This window comes from Amblyraja radiata, chromosome 10, assembly GCF_010909765.2.
Source record: "Amblyraja radiata isolate CabotCenter1 chromosome 10, sAmbRad1.1.pri, whole genome shotgun sequence".
Taxonomy (NCBI): Eukaryota; Metazoa; Chordata; class Chondrichthyes; order Rajiformes; family Rajidae; genus Amblyraja; species Amblyraja radiata.
In genome coordinates, this window is record NC_045965.1 from 48,367,393 (window position 1) to 48,383,897 (window position 16,505).

The 16,505-nt window shown below is 42.3% G+C and overlaps 1 protein-coding gene across 2 annotated transcripts; it reads right to left on the reverse strand.

The window, feature by feature from the left end:
- Positions 1 to 2,402: 2,402 nt before the first annotated feature.
- On the reverse strand, positions 2,403 to 14,230 carry dph2 (diphthamide biosynthesis 2). 2 transcript variants are annotated; one of them, XM_033028756.1, is made up of 8 exons: positions 14,160 to 14,230; positions 12,253 to 12,324; positions 10,260 to 10,425; positions 9,894 to 10,006; positions 7,950 to 8,170; positions 6,590 to 7,306; positions 5,527 to 5,709; positions 2,403 to 4,240 (listed from the first exon to the last, which is right to left on the reverse strand). In XM_033028756.1, the coding sequence occupies exons 3-8, from the start codon at positions 10,413 to 10,415 to the stop codon at positions 4,116 to 4,118; spliced, it is 1,515 nt and encodes a 504-aa protein (XP_032884647.1). In that variant the 5' UTR covers positions 10,416 to 10,425; positions 12,253 to 12,324; positions 14,160 to 14,230; the 3' UTR covers positions 2,403 to 4,115. The 2 variants fall into 2 exon arrangements, with proteins under 2 accessions (XP_032884647.1, XP_032884646.1); XM_033028755.1 differs by lacking the exon at positions 12,253 to 12,324 and having other exon boundaries at positions 14,160 to 14,216.
- Between the last annotated feature and the right edge of the window lie 2,275 nt (positions 14,231 to 16,505).

The following is a 16,505-nucleotide window of genomic DNA, read 5'->3' on the forward strand; positions in this document are numbered from 1 at the left end:
ATGAAGATCCTGCATCAGGATGGAGAGGGAACGGGAAAGATTGCCAGTTCATACAGTGAGCGGGTGGATTAGAAGCTGGTAGGTGATAGGTGGAACCAGATGGGGATGGGATGATAGAACATGTACAGGGAGGGGAAGACAGAGATGAAAATAGGGAGATGAAAACTAGGTGGACACTGCCTGTGTGTGGAAGGTAGTGTGGGTTATCTGAAAATGGACAGATCAATATTCATACCATTGGGTTGGAAGCTATCCAAGCAGAATATGAGATGTTGTTCATCCAATTGTTATTCCGTCCGTTATGAGCAGAGTGCATGCAGTCTGCACACCAGCTGCCTAGTCTAGATTTCATTTCACCACGGTTGAGTGAGGAAATTATTAACGGTATTTCAGATGTTCTTGCAGCAAATTATTAAAATTGACTTTTGATGCTCTTTACGGTTGCTTCTTTATCCATTTCACAACAGCAGAGCATCAGGTACCGATAAATGCATTTCTATTGCAAATATATATCACTCAGACAATGCTGCCAAACAGAGCAAAACTGGACTCCTCACAAGAGAGGTGTTAGATCAATAGGTTGTAACACTGATTATCCGCTATCAATCACTCGGCAATTGAATTGTTTGGCATCTCGATAACCACAACATACTGGGGCTCTAGCATTCCCTTTTATATACTGGAGCACAGGTTCCCAGCCATTCCTTGGCTCCTGTGCTCCTCTAATATATTCCTGCGCCTGATCCCAAGTTTACATTAATCGACCAGGGTTTAAGATCCCACTGACTGGGGTCCTAGTGCCTGTGCTTGTTTTAATCCGGCAAGGAATTCCTGTTCCTGTGGTCACTTAAAACCCATCCTATTTTGTTTTCTGCATTCTATTTAAACTCACTGTGGCTGTTTCCTGCTCTCCCTTTAAACATATTGGATTCTCTGATGGTCGGCACGGTAGATTAGCTGCCTCACATCGCCAGAGACCCGGGTTTGATCCTGACTGCGGGTGCTGTCTGTACAGAGTTTGTACATTCTCCCCGTGATCTCGTGGGGTTGCTCCAGGAGCTCCGGTTTCCTCCCACATTTCACAGACGTACAGGTTTGTAGGTTAATTGGCTTCAGTAAGAATTGTAAATTGTCCCTAGGGTGTAGGAAAGTGGTAGTGTATGGGGATTGTGGAATCGGTGGGCCAAAGGCCTGTTTCCGGCTTTATCTCTGAACCCTGGAACATTTACTATTCCACTGTGTAGCATATTAAGATCAAATTAAAAATATGTTTGAGTATTAATTAGAACAACATAAAACAATCTGGAAAATCCATTAGTCCCGTTCTCGCAAAATCCCAAGCGTGCTGGATTAATGGAGTTCCATTTGTAAATTTATTCTGTCGGGTGATAAAGTGGAATGATTTACTCCACATTCATCTCCATTCACAATCCACTGTTAGTTTTCTGTTAAGAATTAACATTAAACCCTCAGGGTAGATTTACAAGTAGTATAACAAATGTTTCCAGTATATGGGAGAGTCTAGGACCAGAGGGAACAGCCTCAGAATAAAAAGAACGTACCTTTGGAATGGAGATGAGGAATTTCATCAACCAGAGGGTGGGATAATCCGTGGAATTCATTAACAGCCGTGAAGCCAAAGTCATTGGGTATTTTTAATAATAATAATAATACATTTTATTTATGGGCGCCTTTCAAGAGTCTCAAGGACACCTTACAAAAATTGAGCATGTATAGGAAAAACATGTAAGGGGAATGAAATAAATAGTAGAGACATGACTAGTACACAAAGTAAAGACAGAATTCAATACAAAACACAGCATGAGGCAATTAATGCACAGATGAAAAGGGACGGGGACGTGGGGCTAAGGATAGGCAGAGGTGAAGAGATGGGTCTTGAGGCGGGACTGGAAGATGGGGAGGGACACGGAATTGCGGATCAGTTGGGGGAGGGAGTTCCAGAGCCTGGGAGCTGCCCTGGAGAAGGCTCTGTCCCCAAAACTGCGGAGGTTGGACTTGTGGATGGAGAGGAGACCGGCTGATGTGGATCTGAGGGACCGTGAGGGTTGGTAGGGGGAGAGGAGGTCAATGAGATATGTGGGGGCCAGATGGTGGAGGGCTTTGTAGGTGAGGACCAGGATTTTGTAGGTGATCCGGTGGGAGACGGGAAGCCAGTGAAGTTTTAAAGCAGAGATTGATAGGTTTTGATTAGTAAGAGTGTGAAAGGTTACAGAGGGAAGGCAGGAGAATGGGTTTGCGAGGGAAAAATAGATCAGCCATGATTGAATGACAGAGTAGACTTGATGGGCCAAATGGCCTAATTCGGCTCCTAGGAACTCATGAACCTGCTTGCTGTCTCCTATTTACACATTCTAAAAACAAAAGTGACAAAAGCCAGATGCCAGGAGTGGATATTGCAGCATGACCAACTTCATGCTAGAAATATATAATTGAATTTTTTTTAATTAAAAAAGTGAAAACCATAAAGCATCCAAACAATCAGTCATTATTGTATGTATTATAAATTAAAACATAATTACCATTTGATTACATCTATAACATCTCTCGGGGTCAAACAATAATTCATCATTAGTGACAAATAGCTCCAGTTAAGATGGGGAGCAAATATTTCAAAACTATTCTCTTCAGAACATTTGCAAAATACATTGATATGGAGTCAGTTCTGATATTGACAAGATTTCACACAATCATCTCTGTGCTATCATTGTCATTGGTGAGGCGCAATACTTGATACTAAAAACATTAGCTCCTCCATACGTACGATTAAACCAATAAATTGCTGCTCATAAATTGATGAGTCAGAAAATTCCCAGACTGCACTAACTGTATCCAATCCTCTGCCCCATATTAACCTGCACTCATCTCCACCATTGCAACTTATCTACACCATCAACACTAGTGACTATTGTCTTTGGACTCCCCTTTCTCCAATATAATTTTGTTATAAACTTAGGAGTATAGAATGTGGAAGATTCAAACTTGTATTAAGCCAATGTCGTCTGTCATCCCATCTTATTTTTCACTGTCTTCCCTTATTTTTAAATTATTTACAATTAATTTAAGTTAATGAACTTCCAGTTCATAACTCCCCCACCCTCCCCATCTTGTTGCATTCCCTTTGAATAGCTTCCAAATCCTTCCCCGTCCTTGATTTCTTTCAGAAATCATTGCATCCTTACAGAGTTAAAATTTTTAACTCGTAAAGTGAATGCACCAAACAGGTCCAAGCTGCCCTTATTACTAAATACATCACAATGATGGAAACACACAAGAGACTTCAGATGCTGGAATCTTGAACAAAACACTAAGTGCAGGAGGAACGTAGGTCAGCAGCATCTGGGAAAGGAATGGATGAGCAATGTTACAGGTCGGGACCCTTTTTTAGTTCAAGGAAGGGTCCCAACCCAAAATGTGGCCTGTCCATTCCCTCCCCAGAAGCAGTTTGACCCACTGAGTTCCTCCAGCACTTGGTGGTTTGCTCTACATCACAATGATGTCGATGAGAAAGTGACTTAGAGATATTAGAAATCATGAGTTCTAACATTCAGTCTCCACAGATGAACCCTTTCTTATAATTGAGTCCAATTTTTTCATTCGTTATTTGACGAAGACTGTACATTATAGCTTGAATCATTCAGTGAACATTTTTTTCCATGTTATCGAGAGTATGTTGCACAAAACAGTCCAGCTAGGTCCAACCAATTCATAGCATTTAGTCTGATATCAGTAAATTCTCTATTCAGCTGCAATGAATCTTTTGATTAGTTGATTTATAAAACAAAATAATATTTTATGATGTAACTTTGTACTCGGAGAATATTTTCGAGCTCAATTTGATTTCATCAAAATTAACGAATTTGTTACAGCCTCTCGTATTCAAGGGTTGTTGCTAGATATAGCTGACAGCAGGGAATTACTAATCATTATTTTGTATTGAGAGACACCAATGTCTGGAGAATCATAGACACTCAGGGAAATATTATAGAGATGGATTTGCTTTCAAATGTGACCAACATCGTTTGTCTCTTTATTCCTTAAATTAGATTACTGTTCACTTGTGCACACATTTGCCAAAGTCCATGGTTCCAATTGCTTCAACCTGTGCCCTCTTCCTCATAGGCGATTGCAATCCCTTTCCGTCCTTGCACTGCCTTTGACACGGGTGTCTCCCCAAGGTTTTGCTCCAATCCCCTCCAGCTCCGAGTTGCTAAGAATGAGGCTGCAAAATAATTTTCATACCAATCCTTTAGAAGGTAGAAATACAGGAATAGGAAAACAATCTAGGAATAAATTATAGGTTCATGGAAAATCTCAAATTTGTTTATTTAAAAGGTGTATTGGTAACGGAAAGAACATTTTCTACCTCTTTGATACATCGTTCAATCTCATCATCTACGTTATCAGACATCTTCCAATATCATTAGCTGATGAGCACAGATTTCCTAAAGCTAAATTTTTGGGTAACCTTCAGTTAAAGCATCAGTTCCCATCAAAAGCCTTGATCCGGAGTTACCAATTTTAATTTATCGTGGCTGTGAATTTCACATAATAAATTTGTGCCCATTATTTCCACATGTTGCACGGACATTAAATGCTTCTACCCATTTATACAGATGATAATCCACAAGACCCACCACACCCAGTCTTCCTGTGGGTAAGAGGGCACTGCAGGTGCTAGATTATACCAAAATGCGAGAGTAACTCAGAAGATCAGGCAGCATCTTTGGAGAACATTTCCGGTCAGGACGCTTCTTTAGACTCATAGTAATTGGGACGGGGAGAGAGAGAAACAAAGGGAGAGAAATCAAACAGGACAAATCGGGGCCGGCAACAGATGACCTCAGGCAAGGAGGTTCCCTGATAGGCCGATTGTTGACAGGTGACGACGTGATCCCAAGGGGTCAAGAATACCCAGTCTTGTCTTGTACTAAAAACAAGTGGCTTACATAGAAACATAGACATAGAAACATAGAAATTAGGTGCACTATGTTGTGCACTATTAGGTGCCATTCGGCCCTTCGAGCCTGCACCGCCATTCAATATGATCATGGCTGATCATCCAACTCAGTATCCTGTACCTGCCTTCTCTCCATACCCTCCGATCCCTTTAGCCACAAGGGCCACATCTAACTCCCTCTTAAATATAGCCAATGAATTGGCATCAACTACCTTCTGTGGCAGAGAATTCCAGAGATTCACCACTCTCTGTGTGAAAAAAATGTTCTCATCTCGGTCCTAAAAGACTTCCCCTTTATCCTTAAACTGTGACCCCTTGTTCTGGACTTCCCCAACATCGGGAACAATCTTCCTGCATCTAGCCTGTCCAACCCCTTAAAAATTTTGTAACTTTCTATAAGATCCCCCCTCAATCTTCTAAATTCTAGCGAGTACCTGCCCCTTGGTCAAATTACCATCTGAAATATAAACCCTTGAGAGCAGAAATTAAATAAATAAAGACAAAACATTCTCATATTCACTATTAATGATATTAATAATTATTATTACCAGCTGAGTGTGACTGAGTAACTGCGAGGGCATCATTCCGAGGGATCAAAGCTGTGTTGGGCGCTTTGTTCTGTTCCTCAGATTTCTGCAGCTGGGTTGCTCGAAGGCATCCAGTTATTAGCGAGACATCGGTCTCTTCACTTTTGAAGTTCTCATCTGGAAGTTGAACATGACAGCAACCACCTGTGAAGCAGAATGTCACCGACACTTAATGAAAACGGTTATCGTTCCATTAAAACCTAGCACATACTAACGGTATTGTTTACGAGGTTATTTCAGTCTGGATTAGGGAAGAGGGGAAAAAAAATCACAACAAGGAGAGGAGGGTTAGCAACACACCCGAGGAGCTGAATGGTGTAATAAACTGTTCTTTCATCCGTTTAATCTTTGAGGTTGCTCACACAGTAAACGGCTTTCAATTTCATCCTGATTAGCTGTGGATATGCAATTGATAACTACCTTAACCAAGAACAGTGGCTCAGTGGTGTAGCTGGTAATGCTCCAATAACCCCTGTTCAAACCTGACATCTGGTACGGTCAGCGTGGAGTTTACACATATTCCATGACTGCGTGAGCTTCCCCCACAATGTTTTCTCCTACATTCCAAAGACTTGCGGTTTTGCTGGTCGATGGAGGGTCGAAGGGCCTGTTTCCACGCTGTATCACTAAACAGTCTGAGAGGTACATGTGTGTGAATGTTTATAACACTTGGTCATTTTATATTGAAAACAAAACACAGCTACAATTTTTTGTTTTCCACTACTGGCAGTCTTGTATGGTCCCCCAGTTTAAAATATGGTCATGTTGTACCCTATCATTTTCCATGTGGTAGAGCTAAGAGAATTACAGCTATGTTTATTTCCGTTTACCTGAAACCTAATCAATTTTGGCACATCAGCAGACTCAAGAAATTTGCTATTGCATTTTAGTTATTTTTTAATGGAGGGAGTAGATTTTATATTCGATATACACATGAAATACTCTAGTTGGCTGTGATCATTTGAGCCAAATGCAGAATAAACTTATGGTTAATTGAAGCATGAATATGTGACTATAGACGCACCTGGAAGGAGGTCCCTGAAGTCAGTAACGTACTCTCCTGTCCATTTCCTTGCTTGATTGCAAGCAACCTCCATCTCATATGGTGTGATAACTGGCCTATAAAATTCACTGGAATCCAACAGAGAGTTTTCTGGACAAGCTATCAGCACATATATGTCTACCTCTAAGAAATTAGCCAACTTGGCAACATTCAATTTCCCCATTACAAAGGTGTAGCTCTTTTTGCCAGACTGTTTGATAATCCATTTAAGATGATCAATAGTAGAGAGATAGTCAGCAACCCCTAGAGTTCCAACTAGAATTCCCACAACTTGAGCATCCTTGGCTCTTTCGATCATGTAGTATCGCTTCATCAAAGCCTTGTTAATATTCACAGCTTCCTGTCTCCCAACTCCTGTCACTGGATCAAATGTGCAGAATGAACACTGATTCCAAGTCATCATGAAATTTGTCAACGTTAGACTCTCTTGTCCAATGTAGAACATATTGTAATCATCCACACTCCTGGCATCATGAAGAGTAAATTGTCGGCCAAACTTATTAATAACTTGAAGGCTTGGCTCATCGCTTGCATGGTCACAGGATTTCTGGACATCAACGTCACTTTCATTATGAAGGCCATCAACCCTGCAGGGTTCAGTTGCTTCATTTCTAGAACAACAAACTGCCGAAACAACAAGGTTTTCATATTCTGGTTGAAGTAGCTGCTGTAGGTCTTCTAATAAAAGATCAAACAAATTACTTAGACAAGCCCACATAATGAATGGTTACAAAAAGCAACAGATAGAAATTGTTTACTTATGCATTCATTGAATGCGCAACTTTATAAGTATCGTTTTGAGAATCAACTCCCATTCAGCTATATCATACCAAATTTTTAATGTATTATGAAGATAATAGGAACAACCAGTCTGCATCGGGCAATCTTTGAAGTAATCAGTATAAATATATCAAGGTACAACTGATTATGTTGCAGCTGAAATCGACAATCAAATACACTTGGATCCCAGAATATCTGTGCAACAAGGGTAGAAACATAGAAAATAGGTGCAGGAGTAGGCCATTCGGCCCTTCGAGTCTGCACCGAAGTGTGCTCTTTCTTTTTTTTTTAAACAATCACTGTTAAAGGAATTCCTTTAAAAAACAATTTAATCCCACAGGTGTAGTCTCATTTATTGATTTTTTTCAAGTCCATTAAGAAAATAAAAAAATATTCATTGATGATCACACAAAGACTGAAAAGATATAACCAAGTCCAAAAGATTCCAAGCTCCTCATCGTAAGAAAGTTTCTACTTCCAACTTTCTAGTTGGGAGAAAAAGAATACGCCAAGGGAAGAGTAAATATAAACAAACTCTTACCAAGTGCATGCGAGTAGATGACATCACACAGAATGATAACGGGTGTAAACTTGTCTGGGTAGAGTACTCGGAAAGAGTCAGCACATTGATGCAGATCAATAGACTTTTGTCCAAACACATACATTACTGGGAGCCTTCTGGTAGGACTGAGGCATGCTCTTCCGTAATGTATTATACTGTCAGCATCAAGGTGTTCAGCAGCAACTTCATCCACACAGCAGCTACATAAATAGAGATAAATACTGAAATAATTCTGCAAATCTGAAAAAATACACGAAGAATAATCGGTCTTCTCAAGCAATCACCACTCATTGATAATTCAAAGCTTCAAATCTGTTGATTCTTATCCATTTTTCTTTTGGGAAGTTCCTCTTTTCTGTTCTCCATTTCTCCCAAACAACAAGACTGTTGCATATAATGAATATATGGGAAATTACTTAGGTCACACATGGCCTACCCTTCAACAGAACATCACCTTGGAAAGTACTCCAATAATCTGTCAGTGTCATTCTCAATATTTGTCTAATGACATTGTTTATACATTTTCCAGCTGGACCAATTCCTTTTAATTTTATATAGCATCAGTTTAGTAAAAATCTTGCTTACTCATTTCAGAATGGATTTAAATCACTATGCTAAAGATGAATAATTCCATACAGAACTGCTCATGATCTAATTCCAAGGGAAGTTACTTTAGGACAATACATTTGGGTCATTCCTATCTAAACACTTGGATCCCAGATCCTATCTTTTTTTGTGTGTAAGTTAATATGTTAGTCTGTTTCCAAGATGGCTGTCGGAAGGGAGAGTGTACGCTGGCGCGGTTTAGCTGCCGCTGCTCTCTCTTCACATTGTGTTTTAGATTTTTTGTATTTGGAGCGATTTCTGTCTTTAATTTGTGTATTGGTGATGTCCTTACTATTTATTTTACTCCGACTATATGTTTTTTCTCTCTTGTTAATTTCTGTAAGGTGTCCTTGAGACTTTTAAAGGCGCCCGCAAATAAAATTTATTATTATTATTATTAATCAGTCAATTGACGTTCCTATTATTTCTCACTTTCCCTTACATGTAGGAGGCCAATTAACCTACCAAATCTATGTTCCCGCCCATTCTCCCACTTATTTCTCCTTAACCTCCTCTCTCACGTGCAAGTTTATACAATGGAATCATTTTCATTTACCTAAAAAAAGAAATGGAAATTTGAATCCAATGCCTGATAATTCTTGACGTGGAGCCTACATACAGGACAGGCACTATTTCCCATTACGAAGGCGAGGGGAGAAAGATTTAATAGGAACATAAGGAATAACTTTTGCACACAAATGGCGGTGGGTGTATGGAACGATCTGCTGGTGGAGGTAGTTGAGGCAGGTACTATCGCAACGTTTAAGAAACATTTAGACAGGCACATGGATAGGATAGGTTTAGAGGGATATGGGCTAAATGCAGGCAGGTGGGACATGTTGGTCGTTATGGGCAATTGGGCTGATGGGTCCGTTTCCACGCTGTATTACTGTACGAGGGCGAAAGCAGCTGAAATACTCACTGCACTTATATTGATTATACATTAGTCTTTGAGTCAGAATCATACTGCCCAGCTCAACTTGTCCATGCCAACCCAGAAGCCCCATCTAAACTAGTCCCATTTGCCTGTGTTTGACATATCCCTCTAAACCTTTCCTATCCATGTATCTGTCCAAGTGTCTTTTACATGCTGTTATGGTCCCTGCCTCAACTACCTCCTCAGGTGGCTCATTCCATATACCCACCATCCTCCGAGTGAAAAGGATGCCCCTCAGTCTTCTATTAAATCTTACCCCTCTTACCATACGCCTATGCCCGCTGGTTCTCAATTCCCCATACACTGGGTAAAAGACTGTCCATTCACCCATTCAATTCTTCATCTTCTTCAGAAACAAGTTGCATCAAATTAACTCAAACCTGCCATATGAAGTGTCACCCAATACGAAAAGCTTGGCACTGGTGTTTCTCTCCAATATGGATATAATGGCAGAAGCATCGAAGAGAAGTTCATCAGGAAATTGAAGGGCCACCTGTTGGGAATGAAAAATATTGCAGATGATGCTCCCAGGCACTACATCAAACTTGCAATGTAACTAAGATTTATTTGTGGCAAAAGGCCTCTGAAGCGAGTTGGCTGCATTTCAAATTTTCTTCCTTTAGGCTGGACCCGAGCTCTAATTAAACTTCCTACTGCAGCAAATGTGACAGAATTAAACATTCTTCCAACAAGCGTGTGTTACGAGCGACTTTCAATTATCTAATAAACTATTTATGGTTACAAACCCTTTTAAAGGCATGCTTTTTGATGAAGTTGCAGGTTCTCGCAATCTCATGCACTTCATTTATCTCACTGGCCGCGGTTCTGCTGCCTGTTTGAAAAACATCGGTGGACCGCTCTATTGCCTTCGAACCATCAGCACTAAACATTGTTGTCGTCATGATGCTCCAACTGCAAAAGGCAAAAAGAACACACCAGAATTCATCCTGGTTTTCATTTCTAATTTACAAAGTAGGCCTCAAACTTAATAGGAAACATTGCATCAGACTAACTGCAGCTTAATCTGGCTTGTATGTGGCAACATTCATGGTTCCTCCCTGCTAATAAAATGAAATCTGAACATCAGACAGTTAAGTTAATTAAACTAATAAACTTATTTAACAACAAGATATAAAAGCGCTGGACTAACTCAGGTTGGGAGCCTTCTACTGTCTGAAGAAGGCTCCCAACCCAAAATACAGCCTCCCATTCCCTCCAGAGATGCTACCTGATCCCCTGAGTTTCACTTGTGTTCTGCTCAAGATTCCAGAATCTGCAGGTCCTTTTCTCTCCTAATAAATAACTTAATTGCAAACCAATGTTAGGAATATTTGTCATTGTCTTAGCTGTCTCCAGTTTATATTTTAAAATATTTGTAGAGCAGCATAGAATTCTGACCTGAGATTTACTGGATAAGGGTATCATAAATAAATATTTCAGCCCCACCAACTGTAAATTCATTGCAAATGCAAAGGAGATGATTAGAGCATGACAGAGTTGTAGAGAAAAAGTACCACTGCAGTCTATAACAATGTATTAGTCCCACCACTAATAGTGTCAAGCCATTGATACTGGGTAGAGTTACTAACATGTTAACTATTTGCATTACTAATGAGGCCAGGCTTTTGATTCTGGAACTCCCCTTCTACGTAGCAATGGTTACTTTACAGATAATATAAAAGGCGACACAGATCAAAAGAATTAACAATCTAGACATATCTAAATATAATGCAAGTTTAAGTCAAGACAAAAAAATATAGGAGTAACTTAGCAGGTCAGGCAGCATCCCTGGATAACATTGATAGATGATGTTTTGGGTCAAGACCACTCTTCAGACAGTCACATCCCGAAACGTCACCCATCCATGTTCTTCAGGGATGTTGCTTGATCCGCTGGGATACTCCAGTATTTCCTTGCTAAACCAGCATCCACAGTTCCTTGTTTCTGCAAGTTTAAGTTTCTGCAAATTTTTAAATGTAATTCTGTTATAGATCTTGCCTCATAAGATGAGGTTGAATTTATACCGAGTTGTTGAAAGCACGGTAGAACATAATACAAACATACTTGTGTTGGGTATCACAGCACTATATAAAAATTAAAACATAAAAGTTAGAAACACTCAGCCTGTCTGGCAGCAACTGAGAAACACACCTAACACTTCACATCAATGGCTTTTCCCCAGAATTTTTCATGGACTGAAAGGTCATTGACTTGTAAACTTTGTCTGTCTCTCCACCGTTACTGCCAACTCCACTGGGTAATGTAGCATTTTCTATTTAATTTCAGATGTTTTACAACAACAGTATTATATACTGCTTTACACCAACAGTAGTACACCAACAATACTATATTTCCACTAGACAAAATTGCTGGAGAAACTCAGCGGGTGTGGCAGCATCTATGGAGCGAAGGAAATAGCAACAATATCTATTTTATATTTCCACTAGTTCTTGGTACGAGCTTGGAGGATGTCACAGATGCAAACATTCACATGGCAAACTCCAAGCATGGATTCAGTGTTCAATCCTTGATTTATAAGAAATACAAAAGACTACAGATGCTGGAATCAGGAGCAAGAAATTATATACTGGAGTAACTCAAAGGGTTGAAGTAACTCAGTGGGTCAGGCACAAGTCAAAGGGTTGAAGTAACTCAGTGGGTCAGACACATGCCTTCCAGAGGTACTGCTGACCCTCTGACTCACTCCAGCATATCTATTCTTTTTTTGTAAAACAGCACCTCCAGTTCCTTGTGTCTCCAATTTACAGCAGCTCGAGCAGCATCTGGCGTGGCCGTTACGTGACAATCAGTCTGAAGAAGGGAGACAGACAAAATATTGGAGTAGCTCAGCAGGTCAGGCAGCATCTCTGGAGAAAAATAATAGGTGACGATTCCGGTCAAGACCCTTATTCAGACCGAGTCTGGGGAGAGGGAAACTAAGAGTATGAAAAGGTACAGACAAGGCCAGCATCAATGTCCCAGGAAACGTGGAGCCCACAATGGTCCATTGTTGGTTGCGGAAGAGGTGATAACGAGGGGAGACAAAAATGCTGGAGAAACCCAGCGGGTGAGGCAGCAACTATGGGGCGAAGGAAATAGGCAACGTTTCGGCCAAAACCCTTCTTCAGTCTGATGTGGGGAGGAGGGGGGAGGCCGAGGACAGAAAGGTAGAATTCGGAATGGGAGGGGGAGTTGAAGTGCTGAGCCACCGGGAGATCAGGCTGGTTATTGCGAACCGGGCGGAAGTGTTCGGCGAAGCGATCACCATGCCTACGCTTGGTCTCACCGTTGTAGAACAGCTGACATCTAGAGCAGCGGGTGCAATAGATGAGGTTGGAGGAGGTGCAGGTGAACCTCTGCCACACCTGGAAAGACTGCTTGGGTCCTTGAATGGTGTCAAGAGGGGAGGCAAAGCGACAAGTGTAGCATTTCTTGCGGTTGCAAGGGAAAGTGCCCGGAGAGGGGGTGGTTCGGGTGGGAAGGGGCGATTTGATCAGGGAGTTACAGAGGAAGCGGTCTCTGCGGAAAGCAGACAGGAGGAGATGGGAAGATGTGGCGAGGTCACGTTGGAGGTGGCGAGTGGCGGGGTCACGTTGGAGGTGACGAGTGGTGGGGTCACGTTGGAGGTGGCGAGTGATGGGGTCACGTTGGAGGTGGCGAAAATGACGGAAGATTATTTGTTGTACGTAAAGGCTGGTAGAGTGGAAGGTGAGGACAGGGGGGACTCTGCCCTTGTTACGTGGGGGGATGGGGAGTGAGAGCAGAGTTACGGGGTATAGAAGAGACCCTGATGAGAGCCTCATCTATGGTAGAGAAGGGGAACCTCCGTTCCCTGAAGAATGTTGTCACCTCTGATGCCCTGGTTCGGGAACACCTCATCCTGGGTGCAGATGCGGCGTAGACGGAGGGATTGGGAGTAGGGGATGGAGTCCTTACAGGAAGCAGGGTGGGAAGAAGTGTAGTCCAGATAGCCATGGGATAACGAAGGGGTATGGACAGTGAAACTAACAGGACGGCTAGGGTGGGGTGGGGGACAGTGAGAGAGGGAATGCAAGGGTTACTTGAAATTAGAGAAATCAATAGTCTGAAGAAAGGTCCCGACAAGTAATATTGTCTGCCTATTTCCCCTCTGCAAGCGCTGCCTCTCCCGCTGAGATCCTCCAGCACTTTGTGTTTGGCTCCAGCGTAGTCCTTGGTGCCTTTGATTTACCGGGTACGCCCCACATCTCTCGCACCCCGGCAGCCGCACACTCACTACCACCACCCCCCTCATCCACCTCCTTCCCTACCTCTCCCCTCATCCCCTTCCCTCACCCACTTCTTTTCACTCATCTTCCTCACTCATTCCCTTACTCACCCCTCCCTCCCTTCCTTCCTCCTCCCACACATTCCCTTTCTCCTCCCACACTCACCCCCTCCACACACACTTCCTCCCTCACCCCCTCTCTCCATCCATCCATCCCTATCACTCCTCACTCACTCACCCCCTCTCTATCACACACTCCCTCCGTTTCCTTCGTTCGTTCTTTCTTTCCTTCTTTCCTTCCTTCTTTCTTTCCTTCCTTCTTTCCTTCCCTCCCTCATTTACTCCCTCTACCCCCTCAATCACTCACTCAACCAACCATCCCACTCAATCACTCACTCACCCAGCTCTGCGCCGCCATGCGGCCCGGGTAACCCTCCGCCAATCAGCGTCGGCTGCCGGCAGCAGGGGAACCCAATCAGATCCGGGCAACGCCCTTTGCGAACCGGGGATTGGACGAGCAGCGACCAATCACACTTCAGCTCGAATCCGACCAATGAGGATCGACCTTCGGGGTGACGGACGGCGGCTGCAACGTCAGAGACGCCAAGTCGTCACAGTCCATTGTTGCTGGTGCATTATAGACAACACACACAACATGCTGGAGTAACTCAGCGGGACAGGCAGCATCTCTGGAGAGACCCTTCTTCACCTATTCCTTCTCCCCAGAGATGCTGCCCAAAGATCACAGAGCGCTCTATGATATTTGATGCTGCCTGTCCCGCTGAGTTACTCCAGCATTTTGCGTCTGTTACCTTTCGATGTAAACCAGCATCTGCAGTTCTTTCCTGCACATCTTAGACACTTCCCTGCTTGTTAACCTCTTCCTCAGTCACGTACCATTGTTACTCTTCCTTCTGTCAGAGTGCCAGCAACGCCTGCATTGGGCGGTGAGGATCTAGAATTCTGAATGTGTGTGGAATGGAACTGCAGATGCTGGTTTACACAGAGGATAGACAAAAAAAAAAAATCTGAAGAAGGGTCTCGACCCGAAAGTCACCCTTTCCTTCTATCCAGAGATGCTTCCCGATCCGCCGAGTTACGCCAACATTTTGTGTCTTTGTCTGCAAATCATTGTCAGTGTATCAGTAGATGTTCCGATTCCGATGTTCAAAAGGGAATTAGGACAGATATCTAAAATGGAAATATTTTGCAAAGGCATGAGACCAGCTGGATTGCTCTTACATGGATCTGGTACGGATTTGATGGGTTTATTTTTACACTGGTGCTGATGGAGCTGGGGAATGGCCTCGAGGTCCAGACTCCCGAGCCCGTGGAAACGAAGCATGTTCTTACTCCGAGTGCGACCATGTCACAGAGATCAGCGTCATAGACAATTACATTCCATACTAAAGGGGCACTGGGCCAGGACTGAGTCTTTAAACGTTATTGCAGAGGGCTCTGAAATTATTCCCCCAATTCAGATGATAATACCAAACAGTAAGTATGCAATATCAGAAGGATTTAAACCACATTTTAAAGAAAGAACTTGTGCTTTGTTATGCGATGTCCCAAAGTAAATCCATTGTCATATAGGCTCATAATATCAAGGTTTACTCCTACAGTTTAAATAAACTAAAATGCAGCCTCACTTTTTATTTTGTTTGCAGAGACACTCCCATGATTCTTCTTATTGTGTAAGGCGTGTACAGCCTAAAATTGTAGGACAACTTGTTCTATTTAATATTATTTGATTGTGCACACGAGGTTGATGCCATCGAATTGTATATATTTATATCATGGTATATGGACACATTTATCTGTTTTGTAGTAAATGCCTACTATTTTCTGTGGGCTTAAGCAAAGCAAGAATTTCATTGTCCTATACAGGGACACATGACAATAAACTCACTTGAAATTGAACTTAAACTTGATTGCATTCGTCGAAACAGGGCGGACCACGTGAAGGTTGCAATCTCCCACCCCACTCCCGCGATTACTGAAACGTCATTACACAGCACGTTCAATCCATCGAACTCCATCAGTTCCATGTAAGAGCATTCAGTTAGCCCCAGTCCGATTCTTTCTATGTTCAATACATTTCCTACTCCCCTTTGGACATTTGAATTGAATCTTACTGCGCTTCAACCCGTGACGTTGGATTCTAGATCCTAACTGAATGGAGGACCTCCCTAGTGTCACTTTGATTACTTTTCCAATCACGTTAAATGTATCTTAACAAAAGTGACAGTCCTTTTTTTTTCCAGCTGTCCGGGGAATCATCCTTTGCGCCTTCAATTGATCGGCCATACACTGTTCTTTGTAACACCACCCTAGCATACATTGTACCATGAGTAAATTATTGACACCAACTGCACTTCACCACCATATCTGATACCGTCTCTGCGGATGCTCTTATAGGATGTTCTACTGATATCCAGGATCAGAGGAGCAGAAACGTCCTCTCTTTAAATATTATAGGAACTCCTGAACTACGCATCATGGATATTCCATGCATCATGAAACACCTCAGATATCATAGGCTTTATTGCAGTAGGATTGATCCTACCTTTCTATCACTAAATGGTGGATATTGTGAAGCAATTGAGTCAAAGGGAAGATCCCAGAGTGGAAGGGCAGTTGGAAGTTGTGAATTGGGACTGGTGCTTGGCTAATATTGGGCAAATGTGTCAGCATAGTTTAATACATCAGCAATTAAAGGAGGCTGGTTGAGGCAATCAGTAATTAT